At 44.4% G+C, this 16,410-nt stretch overlaps 1 protein-coding gene across 1 annotated transcript in view; it reads right to left on the bottom strand.

The window, feature by feature from the left end:
* Positions 1 to 931: 931 nt before the first annotated feature.
* The window catches only part of LOC126522282 (polycomb protein eed-like), a 99,921-nt gene continuing 84,442 nt past the window's right edge, over positions 932 to 16,410 (bottom strand). Inside the window, exons 10-12 of the mRNA XM_050171003.3 lie at positions 6,904 to 7,056; positions 6,732 to 6,805; positions 932 to 1,535 (exon numbers count right to left, since the gene is read on the bottom strand). Of these exons, the coding sequence (XP_050026960.1) occupies positions 1,406 to 1,535; positions 6,732 to 6,805; positions 6,904 to 7,056 (357 nt within the window). The 3' untranslated portion in view covers positions 932 to 1,405. The remainder of the gene's footprint in view (positions 1,536 to 6,731; positions 6,806 to 6,903; positions 7,057 to 16,410) is intronic.

A 16,410-nucleotide genomic window follows, 5' to 3' on the forward strand; every position in this document is an offset into this window, starting at 1 on the left:
TAATTTTGCTATTGTACTTTTTATTTCTTTTCTCTCTCCCTATTGTTTCCTCTGTTCTTAGAGCACAAGACTGTCATTCGGGCCAGAGCATTCAAAAGCATCTTTGCTTTGGAGGACTGATAAAATATTTGATTGTATGTTTATGTGCTAATAAAGAAAAAATAATCGAGCACCGGATCGTACCGTGTGTCTTCTACTTTACGGCAGCAAGTTTTGGGTGCGATAATTATGTGAGGAAAAGAAAAGCTCACTTTTTGATTGGGAAAGTAAGGGGGTGCATTCGTTACGTGAGTAAAAACAGTATTTTGTACACAGATGCAATTTTACTATGCACGCAGTTTAATACCACCATCCCTGGGTGCTTGACTCGCCCGTGTCGTCCCTAGAATGGGTCAGAAGTATCTGTCACTTATGGCGAGGACAGACAAAAATGGAAATGGAAAATAAAAAGCTTTACTAAACAGCTGTAAACATAAGGTTGTATTAATTGACAGATTTGAACTAAATAAAACTGGTCTACTTACATATGGGGAGTCTGAGATTGGCTAAAGTCTTTACATGTAATTCAAATTTCATAACATGCATTAATATAGCCTGCAGAAAGGAAGTGGCATACATAAAAGAAAAAAAGATGAGGTCGCATATTATTTATGTAAACAACACTTTCATTTCTCCAATGTCACAATTTATAATCATCATTTAAACATTATTAATTTTTGAGATCCTTTGGTTTTCCTCGTTTTAAAATTTAAATGGTTACATTCTTCTACTACAGCTCCCTAGCCAACAACCTCACAAATGCTGGCTTCTTGACCATTCTTCCGTAGTAAATGAGAGCAACAAGTTGAGGGAAAAGCCGAGTAAAAACGATTCCAAAATGACATGGTGTTGGGCTGGCTAGTAATCTTCAGAACAAGGAGCGCTCCATTGCTGCGTCTTCTTTGTGGTGTCATTTCGTCCACAATATATTTATTTCTGAAGTAATGAAGTAAACAACATGATTGGTGGTCTTCACTAATGGTGAATGCTGCTGTCGCTGTAAACACGTCCAGAGTCGAAAAAAAAAAAGATTGCTGGTCTCTGCTGTTCTTTCTTTTTGGCCTTGCCACAGACAACATGTGCTTCTGGTTTATTCCGAACAAAACATGCAAGTAATGCACCTAGACATGTATTCTCCGCAATGTGCCAGCTTCACATAGGAATTAAGCCTAAATGAGCCAGTGGTTCACATGGGAGAACCACGTACACCTGGTGCCTCACATTTATACTAACATTCAACAGTCTGTGTAAGCTGCATGCCACACACGAAATGAATTAGCTAGCCAGCCAGCACATTTCTGTCACATTCGCCCGGTCTAACCGCACCGGGCTCTGGCAACTGTATAAATAGGGTGCAGCGGCACGGTCAGCGGGTGACACGGTCCCAACGCCAGATGGTGGCGTCGTCACAAATGCAAAGCAGGATGCTGCCATCCCGGTTGAGGTTCGTCTGCCGGACGGGACTTGTGCACTTGGGATGAGTCAGCACTGTGCTCCTGAAAAGTAGGGCGCACAGTGTCACCACCAGGTGGACGACGACTAACAAACGGCAAGATAAAATAACGCCACTGCACTTGTCTATCTTTATAAAAGGAGAAGCTGGCATGCTCCTAGAAGTGGGATGAAACTACGCAATGGGTACGAGTTTGCATTTGTGGTCAGTTTCTTCAAATACCTATTAATTTGACACTGGCCAACTTGAACTCAGCAAAAGGTTCCAGCCAATACACATCAATACTGCGTTTCCAGGGTGTCTACCAAGTTGACATTTCCAAGTTCCCTGAGTTTTCCAGGTTTGCCCTGGGTGCCTTTGCACCATTCCCTGAGTGATGCACAACTATGTTTTATGTCAAGACGGCCTGAAACCATATCTCCCGATGCTGTCACTCTTTAATAAACATATGAAAAAAATAATAATAAAAAACACATCAATTCAATTTGAATACTAAGGAGTAGTGTTTATGTTATTCAAAAAGAGAATAGAAGGGAGGGGTTAAAACATGCACAGCAGATAAAATGTCATCAAAAAAAATTTCAAATGGAGTTGGACATTCTCAAATACGAATAAAAAGGAGATGCATACAGAAGCAAATATTTTCGAATATGAACTATTTCGATCAATTGATAGCAAGCTCAGTGGTATAAGCCCGAACTTTGTCACAATTTAGATTCTCTCTCAACAGCTCATAAGTCAACCTCAACTGTCCTGACATACTGGCAGCCTGGGCACGACGCCTTAGTGCTGTGTTTCACTGCTTTAAAGAGTTTATTTTGGTTTGGATGAGGGTCACCTGCATCTCGGCATCAGCCAACACTTTGTTTTTTGAGCTCAAGCTCCTTCAAAACGGCGGCAGCACACTTCCTTTCCCGTTCATTCCTGAATGCGTAGGTCCTTTCTGTTCTTGTCCTCCTCCCGCCACTCGTTCGTCCCACGGACAATTTGAAGGATCTTCTTGGTGTGTTGCACAGCCTACGTCCGATTTTTCCAACTCCCTAGGGGCCGCGAAAACGTCCGAAAAATAGGCTAGTGGGAAAAATAAATGCATGTCACTTACTGCCCTTAGGGGCTCAAACCACCACAGGCACATTCAAAAACGCTCTGAAGGCCTGTGTGTACACGCATTAGGCATATCGGTGCTCGTACTGTGACAGGAAATACCGGGTCCACGCGTTTATAATTAACGAAAACATACTGTGTCCCATGGCAATAGGCCCTTCCCACGCTTGTTATGTTTCACTGCAATACTTTTGCGTATGCTTCATTAAGCAAGATTTCTGTATCGAGAAGCTGACTTTCGGGAACCGGCACTGTGCAACGCAACGTGCTTTCCAAGCTTCTATGCCAATCGCGAGGACCACAAAGAGTCCATGCCATTGCTGACAGCAGCGATTTCTTTCAATAAAAAACATGGCACCCAACAGCAAGAAGCTTCATAGCGAACGTCAAAGCAGTTAGGCCTAATGTTGCCGCAGTAGTGGCTACGGCTGCTAGCGGATCTGTGTGCAAGAGCGCCGGTTCGAGGCGGCGAGGTAATCAAATGGCAGTGGTGGTGGCTTTGATTGATACTGTTTCCGATCTGCGGTCACGGCAAAACATCTGGAAAATCGGACGGCGAAGAGTTCTTGTGTCCAAAAATTTCAGAGGTTCTGATGCACTGACTCTATGGGTACGTGGGTACGTGGCGGTGCCGTGAAGCCATCCAAATTATTGGGAATCCAGGAAGTCGGTCGTTGACTGTACACTGGCAACTCCTCCAGCCGACGACAGGGCGTCAAGGACGATTCATTACGATTCCTGTCTGTACTCGAGCCAGCATTACCGCGACTTTCGACCCTTTCAATAAAATTGCAGCTAATTTTCCCTGATAGAGGCACAAATTCCAGAGTTTTCCCCGAGTTTTTCCAGACTACTCAAAATCCCCGAGAATTCCCGGTTTTCCCGGTTGGTAGACACCCTGGTTTCCTACAAAGCAGGCAACACTGCACAAATAGTGCCTCTATAGAAGGCTCACTCCGGGTGTTTTGCAGTGCAGATGTTTCTAATCTGCAACGCTTTCTATGGAATAGTGACTTCATATAATACAACTACAACTTGTGGACACAAGTTTACATGAAGTGGCGTACTATGTTTTGATCACAAGCACAAGTGACGCGCTGTGGCCACTGGTCTTATAAACGTGTCGCTCTGCTTGTTTTGTGATAATAAGGTCAGATCAGCCATGCCTTTGATGTAACAAATATGTCAAATTTTGCAACATAAAAGCGTAAGATTTAATTTTGCACTGAATTACATCACGCATGCCTAATCTTTCATATGTGACACTTTTTTTTGGTTATGAATGCAAGCAGTGAAAGAGTCTCTCTAGCCTTCATAATGTTGCCTGCCATGTATGAAATGAAGTACATGGACCAACAATTTCATCACTTCACTCTTGAAACTGACGGCTGGCTGGGAGCCTGGAACTCGACTGGTACATGAGAATGCGCCTGTCCCCAGTGGTGACCCCAAAAATTGCAGCACCTGCCTTGGTAGTGCTAGGGAACAGTCAGTGGATGTGTTGAAGAAATGTTGTCTCCTGCACAAAATACTGATTTTCGGCCTGCTGTTGGCAGAGTGAACATTTTTCCAAAAGCCAGGACTCTACATGGCGAAGGAGAATACACCAACCTGACATAAAAATTAACCTCACAATAAACTATCACTGCCCTTACCCAGTTCTAAAGCACATCTTATTAAAGTGAATAGCTTTCTTTGCCTCCTTCGCCCATTTTCGTGCTTGGCCGCTCGTAACCAGTCGGTGATCGGACTTTTGATACAAAGGTGCTGGTACCAAATAGCGAGGCACGTTCATGGCCGAGCGTCAACTAGCTCTTTGAGACACACTTTCTGTCATGTGTGAGCTTAATGGCATCTGAAGGTTCAGATACTGTGGTGGAGCACTCAGCAAGGACAGCCCTTCTCTTCTCCTGCCAACCTCTCCCCATGTGGCGGCAGGGGTAGAAAGCTCCGGCGGAACAGGAGCGTGGCAGTAGCACTCTGCCACTGGAGACAACACAGATATGACATGTCGGCGCATATATAAAGCCACCTTTACTACCATTACAAATGTGCTGTTTAACCCTTCAACCAACCCTCAATCGCAAGTTGTGCTTGTCATTGGAGGTTGTACCAATATCGCCAATGACAAGACGCTTGTTCAGCCCAATGGTGCGCTGATCCCACTGCCAAATACGAGTTACGCTCGACATTCAAGAAGAGCTGCCCTCGAGAGCACCTTTCTTTAAAATTTTGTTTTATTTCTAATCAGAAAGCAGTAAGTAATACATGTTCAGAAGCAGAATGATAGAAAAAGTTATGACAACTAAAAAAATTTGGAAATTGCGTATGTTTTTCCAGAATCAATTCGGGTGTTAGAAGGTTCGTGGCTGCATTCTCTACAGAATTAAGCAATGAAATAATAAATGCTACCTACATGTCCTCACTTTAACAAATATGTGCCATCAAGTGCATCATACCTCCAACCCTTCGAGGGTCAAACACGTAAATGTACAATGGCGCAAACAAGTCCCAAACGGTCGATGCCGCATATTTACGATGCCGTCTGTACGTTTGAAAAATGGTCACATTTTTCAACTCTCCATTGCCCAGCAAGTGCTGCCACCTTGTGTGGATACAAGATTTTTTTTTATGCCGTGTACACTTCTGGCTTTAATTCCACGTCTTCTTTATGCTGGTGCGTCGGCAACTGGGGTTGTTGGAGAAGTATGGGAGAGGCCTTTGCCCTGCAGTGGGCGTAACCAGGCTGATGATGATGATGACATAAACAGTTTGATTACGCCAGTGACATGTGAGCCGACTGCTCTTGAAAGTTAGTCGAGTAGTGATTCCTTCGATGCAGACTACTGCCCAAGTGCTGAATCAGGATATATGTGTATTCCTGTGTATCTACTGTTTTATTCTTATTATAAGTATTTCTGCAAGTCCATCTGCATTCGTGAATGAACAATGCATGTTTACCTACGGAAAATATTTCTTTACACTTTATGATACTTAAAAAAATTGGAGAAAATTTTTTTTAAATGGGCCACTCTGAAGATTTTAAATCTGCAATAAGGAAAGCCAACTCTGGTGGGGTTGCTTCTGGAGAAAAAGTTTACCCTCGAAGGATTAATAAAGCAAATAGCTTTCTAGAAGAGTCTGGCTACAGTAAAACTCTGTTAATTCGGAAAATCCTATAATTCAGGCTCGTGCTCTGGTCCCGGCAGGCATATGCATTATTTAATGGGATCAAATTCATTCAGGCGTATTTGGCTGCACACAGGTTAATTCGGACAATCGTTGGAGCACAGGAAATACAGAGCACTGCAAAGATAAAATGCAAAAGAGCAAAAGCGGGTCCAGCGTACAACCAAAAGGTAGAGGTGAAGTCCGCATCACCATAATCATCACCGTGCAGGAATGGCAGGATTGCTTCATGCCTTTATTGCCTTTATTATTGCCTTTATTCTTGTGCATACACTGCGCATGACACCACATTGCCTGTGTTCCCTCAGAAGCATTAGTAATCACGTTGATAGTGGCCATGGTTCCATCCACAGCAGTTGTGCCAAAGAGTAGGGTCCTTACGAGTAAATGTGCATGTTGGCCCAAAATGAATTGACAGCAATCATCACAATATTGTGCCCTGTTGGCATTTTGTGATGGCAATGATGCTGCGTCTGACAGCTCTGACTGTAGGCTGTTGCCAAACACTGCAAACACGGTTTTGGCTTCATATCTGATTTTAACGTGCAGGCAATTTTCGGACCCACCTTCTGTGAAAAAAACGGTGCACATTAGATTTTGGTGAATATGGTAACTGTGCCCACGATCGCCTCACTTCAACATAGTACACTGAAAATGCTTAGCCCATTGAAAAGACTGCAGGCAGATGATACCTAGACACATTTAGCTTGGTGTTTACCGCAAGCTCTGCTCAGGCCCGTGTCTCCTAACAATTTGCACATGGCCACTTCGCAAGAACACTAATACGCATGCACACAAAGCTCACGTCGGCAATGAAAGGTGTAAGAGTTCCCTTCCCCTTCTGCTGAAAAACATGAACGCATTTCTCTACTGTGCCTGAGTAGATGAAATATTAGGGAAGCAGACCATAAGTGACGCTAAGCTAAAACTGTCTATAATAACCAACCTGCAAGTTGTGGGGTCGTCCACATCAATGTCCCAGACGTACGTCTTGCCCACCTGGTTACCAAGTGCAAGAATCTGCAAGAGGGAGAGAGGGAAATAAAAAATGATGAGTGAGCATCACAAAGAACATGAATGAGATCAACTGTAAGAAAAACTCAAGCAGCAGCACTCGCCTTCTGCTCAAAGTCCATGGAGAAGCGCATGAACCAGATGTTGCACTCGCGATACTCGAATCGATGCAACACTGTCACGTTGGTGTCTGTGTGCCGAACATCCAGCTGCTCCAACAGGCCAGGCTTCCAGCACACAATGCAGTTCTCGCATGACTGCAAAACAAATGAGGACAGCTAGCACAAGGCCTCGCACGGTGCAGCATCATAAAGAAGCACTATAACTATTAGCACCATAATCTCAAAACATGATGCACAGTGGGTGGCACCTGTAACGTTCCCCAGATGCGAGCAAAAAACATGAGCAATGCACGAACGTCAGCACTGTCTACAAACCTATCTTCATTTCACCGTCACAAAACACTAATATGTTCAACACAGCAGAAGCAAATAAGTATACTAAAAGCATGCAGTCAACCACGCTTCGCTCTTTCGAAAAATGGCTGAATGTGCTGCAATAGAATAGCGGATGAGCACAGTCACGTGTTGTTCTTTTTTCAATATTTTGCAGGCTTCCTTAAAGGACCCCTCGTCTGACTACATAGCAAATTTCGGTTATATGCTGGAAGTTGTTACATGCCCTCTAGGGAGCGTTCTAGTGCAAGAATTTTTTTTATTGATTCATCAATAGCCGAGATAGAAATATTTCAGTGTCCTGAACTCATGATTTCAGGAGGTCAGCATCATCACCAACATAGTCACTCTCTCCACTTGTGCCATCAACCATGCGAAATTCTTTTCCCTGCATTCTCTCATACAGGAGCTGGAGGCGGATAGTGTGACGTATACGTCACGGGCCTCACTTTCTTCTTTTTTTTTCTGTGCGGTGCACTTCCGCTGACATTTTTGTGCACGAGCTGTTGCATTTCTCTAGTTTCGCACGGCCCATGATTTTGCTTGCTGTGCACAAGAACACCTGACCAGCGGATCACAGAGCATGATCACGTGCTGGAACACAGTAGAAAATGTCATAGTTACGTTGTCTGCACATGCGACCGAATGACGTGGGAACAAGCAGGCAGAATGGAAGTACATCTCTCTTGCTTTGGGGCACAGTAAAACAAAAGCACGCAGACGTTTGTTTTGTGAGTTTTATTATTTCTCTAAACTTTAATTTCTCTTCTGATGCAAAGTATTTCACAAATAAAAGATGTTGCCTTTCATAATTATCGAAGTAACGTGTCACTATGAGCGACGTCACAGCGCAAACGTCACAGTGTACGTAGGCACACTTGCACACATACGTCAACCCTCCTGCTGGGAGCGTGGCACCCGTGAGGAGAAGGGCAAACGGCGCTTAGGTTGAAACTTATGCTCTTTCCCCAGCGCACAGCGATGTAATTCCTGGCAGACACAATAGTGAGTACATATTGTACGCACTGGGCTTTCCAGATCAATATGGCCAGACCCGGTGAGGGGCCCTTTAAGCCACATGGAAGCACCATGCACGAGGTACACTGCCACAAAAAACTGGATCGGGTGCTTCTGAAAACTCCCTCGACAACGTAGTGAAACACACTTGGCCCTACAGGGAGTACGGAAATGTTTTTAATAATTCATCTCAGTTAATAACTAGTTAAGCGGAATGTAAAAACATACTCTGAGGAGCGCCACTCAACTGCAAACAATACGCCGATGGTTTCACCCAGGTGAAGTTTACCCCCTTTCTGTATTCCTTGATTCAAGTTATGTGAAACATCTGATACAGCGAACAGATGTCCCAGGTATCATGCACACTGTTAAAGGGGCACTAAAGGCAAATTTTAAGTCAAACTAAAGTGATAGATTAGTGCTCGAGAACCTCTATGGCATCAATATCATTTCGATCACAGCCTTAGTAATAAAGAAACTGAGGTAAATGCAGGACACGATTAGAGACCCCCTGGGACATTCAAGTACTTGCCCGACGACAAAGACGCTCCACATTTGAATTTTGTCACTAGCCCTCAATCACTCGTTATAAAAACATCATTGTATTGCATTATAAGACTAAAGAAAATGCTACTTGTCCAATTCTACTTTATTTTTAGGAAAAAGAACTCATTGACATTACCCTTAACAACGATGTGGGCGGTCAAAAGGTTTCATTTTCGCTTGACACTAAGCCGCCTGTGCTTTCGTGTTTCAGTACTTTCATTATTGTGTAGAGCTGCACTGGTATTGCTGGCTCATGAAACTCGCACAAACTGCAAGTAGGAGAGAATTCTGCTTCAATGTGATGTTGTGGGATACCTGAACGGTCCACGCCACTTGACCAAAAGCAGCTCCAGCGGCGAATCCACCACTGTGCCTTGGCTCATATTCTCCAAGGCTGCACGTTTACGTTTTGTTAACAAAAACATGCCACCATCTCTCGGGCGCCATTTTACTCGCCAACGGTAGCAAAGGGCAGTGAAGCGTATGCAACATCCCCACTCCCCTGTCGTATGGTGGGAGACTTGCATTGCGATAGACGTATTCGGACCCTTCAGATGCCATTTTCTCGTAAATTAAGTCTTTTCTTGGCACGAAACAAGCGTTGCGAGGTTTCTGGAATGGTGTTTAAGGGGGGAAGTGGGTCTTAAAAATTTTTTTCTTATTTTCGGGTGAATCTTTAGCAAACTCCACTGTCTGGGGTAATTTTTCGTGCTGATTTCAGATCTGTAATCAGATTTTTGATAGCTGTAGCAGTTCAAAAAATATTGAGGTCTGAAGTCAAATTAATTTCAAACTCGTTACGGGGCTTTTTGATGATTCCGTCTTGCTAAACCAAAAACTAAATGCATGACACCATTGCTAAAGACCTACTGTAGGGGGTGATGCTATCTTTATTCATTTGGAAGCATTTTGTGGACAAGAAAACAATCTTGCATTTATTATGAAAATTTTTTTCTAATTAGCAGCGATTACTATACCTGAATGTAATTTTCATGATGGTGCAAGAGTAATAAAAATAGCATCACCCCCCAGATCATTTCAATACGAATAAAATGATACTACCCTTGTCATTTTTGGCCAAAAACAACCCAGAAAAAACACCCGTAAGGCGGAGTACAGTGTGCAAAAACATCGAACTGAAATAAACGCATTTGAAGTTTCAAACAAATGTAGCTTTTGCTGAAGTGAATCTACAGCAATACAAATTGCACCATTTTGAAGCTCTATGTTTTGTAAGAATGGCCATACTAAATGTGTGACTGCACACTCTCAAAATAATAGCACACTGGCCACTGAACTAGCACAAGAAACTCTATTAGGCACCATGCTCTACAAAGAGCATGGTGTCTGGGTTTCAAACCGAAGTGCAGAACTCTGTGTGGGCATGAATATAGTTCCAGTGTTGTACATGCAGGCTGCCTGATTGATAGCAGTCTCCATTACAATCAGTGAGGCATTTTTTTTTTCATTTGGTAGAATTGACCATGTTACTGAATGAAGGCTCTGAGTGTAAGTAGCCTTCCAAGTCATTTTCACCTGACAGTGGCTGTGGAACTTAGGATCAGAGAGCCAGTGATAGATATGCAGCTGCTAGATGCTTTCCAGAATTTTACTTTTGTATGATGCCTCGATCACTTCTGCAGCCAGGTGTGTGCCAGCCCAAGGGGCCTAGTGAACAGAGCTCATGATGAGGTTCTCTTTATGAAGGGGTGGTATGATTGATATTGTTACGAGCTATCGTGACAATATGATAATAGAGTGAACGCGCAATGTGCTTGGTTGCGAGTCCGAAGTGCCGATGTGCGAAATGCATAGCTGCAGATACAAGGAGCCGACGCGCGATGTGCTTAGTCGCGCAGTTCAAGGTGCCGACGCGCGAAATGCCTAGTCGCGGGCTCGAGGAGTCGACCCTCGATGCGCTTATTCGTGCAGTCCGAGGTGCCGCCGCGCGAAATGCCTAGTCGCGGGCTCGAGGAGTCGACACTCGACGCGCTCATTCGCGCAGTCCTACGTGCCGACGCGCGAAATTCCTAGTCACGGGCTCGAGGAGTCAACACTCGATGCGCTTGTTCGCGCAGTCGGAGGCGCCGATGCACAAAATGGTTAGGTGACGGTCCGAGAAGTCCGCGCGCGATATGCATGATCGCCGAGTCGGAGACTCCCTATGCGCGAAATGTTTCGCCGCGTTTCCGAGGATTGCGTGCGCGATACGAATTTGTCACGAATTCGAAACACCGAGTGCTGAAAGGCTTAGCCGCATGTCCGAGGATTCCGCGCGTGGATCTTGGTCGCGAAGTCCGCGTCGCCGATGCTCGGAATGCTTAGCCGCGAGTCTGAAACGTCCACAAGCGTAGGGATCGGCCACGCTACTGCGATGTCCGCGTAGCGCCCGTTTTGATACGTCGAGATTACGGCGGGTGGAGACATCAAACTCGCGAGGTGCAAAGAGCCGAGCAGACGACGCGAGCGCCGGACCAATGGCGAACCGCGCTGGAGTCACGTGGCGGGCGCGGCCAATCGCAGGCTCCGGCACGACCTTCAATCGTTTGCTTTTTGTGCGCTTGTTTCTGTATGGAGGAGATCGCTGAGCGGCAGATTTGAAGACGGAGAAATGCGCTTTCCAACGAGACCAAGATGGCGGCGCTCGGTCGTGCCGTTCCGGAGATATTGTGGCGTGAAAAACGCTGTTCTTTCTTGATTTCCGCGAGATTTTTCGCCACCTTGGCTAATAAAACGAGTTTTTTAGAGCACTTCTAGGTGGTTTACAGTGATGATATTTGGGTATTAGATAGAAAAAGGGTTATAGAAACTTAAAATGTTATTTTCAAAAAAAATCGATTTTTTTGCCATTTTTCGCGATGTAAAACCCGCGTCCCCCCTTAAACAGTCCACGTTGACTTAGTATTTGCCTTAAGCGTCCTGTTAAAGAAGAAAGTAGGACTGTCTGAATATGGAATAGTAGATACTGAATCAAATATCAAATCAACAAGAAAAAGTAGAATATCTAATCTAATATTGATTATCGGAAAATTTATCAAGAAGTTTTATACTTACAAATTTTGTGCAAGAAAACACGGTGCTGCACATACTCAGGAGTCTACTCATATTGCTTAGCAAGAATGTCACCAGCTATCAGAAACTTAGTTACCTAGGAATCGACATGTATACAGTAAAACCTAGTTCACAAATTTTAGAAAAATAGTGGAGGATGCCTAAGCTTCACCTTTAAGAATGGAACGCGATAGCATTCAAAGATCCCTGACTGCTTCTTACGCTTCCTGTCAACTCCAGCTTATGTGACCTTAACGTTTACCGGGAAGCGTTGGTGGCGAACACTATGCACAAAGGCGAGCTTTCTGGTAGAAATGCGGCCTCTTGCGTGGGCTGATCCTGGAGGTAAAGCACAGCTGCGTCAAACCTCAAACAGCAGCTGAAAAATGGGTTTGTGTTTGAGTTTCTGCGTAACAGAATGATGTTTTCTTGTACATTCAAATTACAATGCGACGCTATCACGTCTGTACGCTGTAAGTCGTACTTTACGAATTCTGTGATGCATTTTACTTTGAGAAATTCAATTAGTTCAGTAATGCCTATGCGCCACACGGAGGGCATGCGTCGTTCGGGATGATTTTTCCCTCACGGACAACGCCGCCCACACCACATTTTCTGCGACACGTGGTCCTTAACACTATCACATTAAAGATGCGAGAGAAACATACAAACTGGAAAAACGTACAATTCGAAATCACTAAAACATCTGGCAGTTTTAACTGCAGATATCATCGACGTACGTGGCGTGAAACCGCATCATTCATCGTCTAAATTTACCGAAATGAATCATTTTCTCATTCAACTTTGCTTTTGTCAATTGCCCGACAATTCTGCGGCCCCTTTCTGTGCAAGAAAAATCAATCGGCGACTCTACTTATTTGCATAAAAAGTCAAATTTAATAGAATGAAATTTCAATATAACGAAGCAAAATGCCGATTTTGCCAACTTCGTTATATCGAGGTTTAACTGTATATCTCTCTTGTACGGTACGAAGTAAAACAAGCACATGCAGACATTCGGTTTGTGTGTTTTATTATTTCTCTAAACATTAATTTGTCTGCTGAAGCAGCAGATCAAAGAAACAACTGATGTTGTGTTGAATAATTCTCGAAGTCAGGTGTCACTGTGAGTGATGTCCCAGCACTGCCATTTAAGTAGGCGTACTTGTGCGACTGACCTCGACTCTCCAGCTGGGAGTATGGTGCCCCCGAGGAGAAGGGCACACAGCATTTAGTTTGAAATTTCAGCTCTTTTTGTGGCACGTAGTGGTTCTACTAGTTTGCAGACACGATCGTTAGCACGCATTATAAGTCGTGCGCTTGTCAGCTCAAAATGGCCAGATCTGGTCAGGGGCCCTTTCATGGCCATCTTGTATTGCTTAGAAGCTTTGCTTTCCACATTTCTTCCAGAAAACAGAAGGAAAATTTTCACCTTTATGGCAGGTAGTCTGTGCGAGTAATCGTCAGCTTGTTAAGGCCTATCTGTGTAGCAGGTAAAATCGAGGACTACACATAACATCACTCAGCACAGCCGCACACGGTTGTCGCTGACGGTAAATATTGGGTGCCTTTTCACTGTCAAGTTCAGTGTTGTTTGCTGCATGTTATACGTTCTTTAATTAAGAAGCCCAGGACAAACTTATGCAAGTAAACATTCACTTACTAATTAAATTACTAAGCATGGTGCCACGCGTGCACTGCCAAACACAACCAGATCTTACTCGATGACCGCAGACACTTGCTGTCACAATACTGGCGCGATGAGTGCAAACAGAGAGAAGCAAAGGTGTTTGCTGCCTGTCGCTTCAATGCGTCTCCAAAAAACTTGAGATTACGTGACCTCCAGCATTAAGTGCATGGGAGGGCAGTGCACATGCTGCCACCAGCTATGTTGGCTCGCCCATACTTTGCACCCGCCACAGATTACTTCCACATACGGTGCAGATGGTGTATGCACTCTGCCGCACGAATAGCTGAGTGCTGCCATGGCTGGGGGACAGCCCCTCTCTAGCCCTAGCCCACCTTCAAGGCCTCTTCTAGCCCATGCTTGATTATGTTCTGCACACTCAACCCCCTCACCTCTTCCACTGACAAAACTATCACTGGGTTCTGACATGGCAGACAATACATATTTCCAGCTCTAAATATTGCCTTTGGTGCCTTCAACATACAAAGACGTGGCCTTTGAGATCGGCCACTGCTACTTTGACCTGCCGCACAGCCTGTAGCCTCCCCAAGTTCCAAGTTCCTTATCAATGAGACAGATCATGCGGCAGTGTTTCCTGCATACCACATTCCTACACGCACTTCAAGCAACCCGATTATCCTGTTAGCATGATGGAATTTTCACTGCTCGAACCCTTTATGCAGAAAGACATATGCAAATGATTACTTCTGCCTCAGACAACATTTTTATAGGTTTTCGCTAGATTTATAGTCCTGAAAGCTTTAAGTAAATGTTTGAAATGGCCCAAAACTTTGTTAAATCAAAACAATGTCTTGAAGTTACTTTGTTAAATTGCGAAAAAATAGAACTCATGCTTTCTATGGAACTAAGATCGGGGAACAGAAATAGTTTGTTACACAATGGGTTTTGTTAAATTGTGGTTCATTATATCAAGGCTTCACTGTACTGCTGTTTCCAGCAAAACTCCTGCCTGGTTGTTGCACGCCACCTTCCCAGCTGTCGCCGCGAACCTTACTGCGATAAGCATCTTCACCTATCTGTTTCACAGAACATGAAGCGTAGTGCTGTTGGAAGCATACTGGAAGCTTTTAATAGGTGATGACCCAAACGCGCCACCATTCCGTGCTACAAGCGATGCAAAGTGAGCTTCATGTTTTACTCTGGCAACATTGTAGGCATTGTATTCTGGCACCACCGACCAGCTCGATTTTGCATAGGTTTTCCGTCGCCGTCTTAAAACGCTACGCAATAGAAAAACAACAATGTGCATCTCTGGTCGTTTGGGCCCCACAAGCTTGACATCCGTAAGCATCTTGGCCTGCAATGATTTTCACAGAGTGGGCACGTCAAACTTACCACTAAAATAACCCGCTCGAACAAGCTGGTGACCCAGGCCGGGAATGTAAAACATAAGCTTCTGGAAGCCGCAAGAATGACAGCTAATGCGCATCTCGAGCTGCTCGGGCCCCATGAACTCGGTGCGCTTCAGCGTCTCATGCTGCTACTACTCGCACAACACTTCGAGAATTGCACAGGTGTCAACTACAGTTGAGTCTGCCAAATTGTTTCGTGACTTGGGATTGTATGCTTACCCAGTTAGTACATCCTTTCTCGCATTTGTTTCCCACAATGTATGAACGAGGTTCTATTGTATATGAGATGGGGTAGTAAATTCAGAACATTTGTCTGAAAATAAACAAATGTAAAACGAAGAGGCACTGGCGCAAGGTTTCATCCATCCAAATTCGTTCGATGCCGCACCGTATCAAAACTATCTTCATAGTCGGCGACATCAGAGTCACTGGATGCGTCTATAGCACTGAAAAGACTGCCATCACTGTCAATGCTTCCGTGCCGAATTAAACCATTTTGAAAGCTTGATGGCTCAATTAAATGAAAGTCGTGTTTTCGTGAAATGCACAACAGCAGACTGACAGCAGTGACAGCGCTGCGAACACTGCCCTAAGCATCATTTTCTGTGCACTGCAGGGGCCAGATCTGGACCAGGCACGTGTATCCGACGGCGACGCAAAACTGACAACGACGGGAAGCACTGCGCATACGGATTCGTCATTGTACTACTGACGGGAACGCTAGCGCGCGACCGGTGTCTACCCACGTGGTCACCTTCAGCATGTATAAAGCTACTGGCGGCAGTGACAGTGCTGCGAACACTGGCCTAGGCATCATTTTCCGTGCATTGCAGGTTAGTGCTACGCAAACATTTCAGAAGATTTCAATTGATACCTTATCTGTATCGCTGTCACTACTGCCCAGTGTCTGTTGTTTGACGTTTTACTTTTGATTCTTGAAATGAGTAAGGAAGTAGCGAAACTAATACTAGAACTGAAAGATGAACTGAAGGCCGAGATAAGGCTTTTCAAGGATTCCTTGAGAGAAGCGTTTGTACTCAAATAGATGAAATAAAAGAAGAGCATGGATCTCATGAGCAAATGTCTTGATGAAGCAAACGGCCGCCTTGAAGGCACAGCCAGAGAAAACTAAGCGTTGAAAAAAGAAAACGAAGAGCCTCGGCACAAGGTTTTCACATTACAGAAAGATTTTACTACAAGCCAGGATGAGCTACTGAAGCCTGAGCAATACATGAGGAACAAAGTAGAAATCAAAGGCATCCCGCCGGAACCGAACAAGAACCTTGCAGATATACTTCGAAAAATAGGCGAGGCCATTGGTGAAGCTGTATTGCACAGGGATGTGGACGTGTGTCACCGAGTACTAACGAAAGATGCCAAAACGAATATTGTTGTTCAGTTTCAGCGCTATGAAAAACGGGACCAATTTCTTGAAAAAGCATGTAAGAAGAGGCTAAAGAACTATTTGCTCAGCTCTCAGTG

Source organism: Dermacentor andersoni, chromosome 6, assembly GCF_023375885.2.
Source record: "Dermacentor andersoni chromosome 6, qqDerAnde1_hic_scaffold, whole genome shotgun sequence".
Classification (NCBI taxonomy): Eukaryota; Metazoa; Arthropoda; class Arachnida; order Ixodida; family Ixodidae; genus Dermacentor; species Dermacentor andersoni.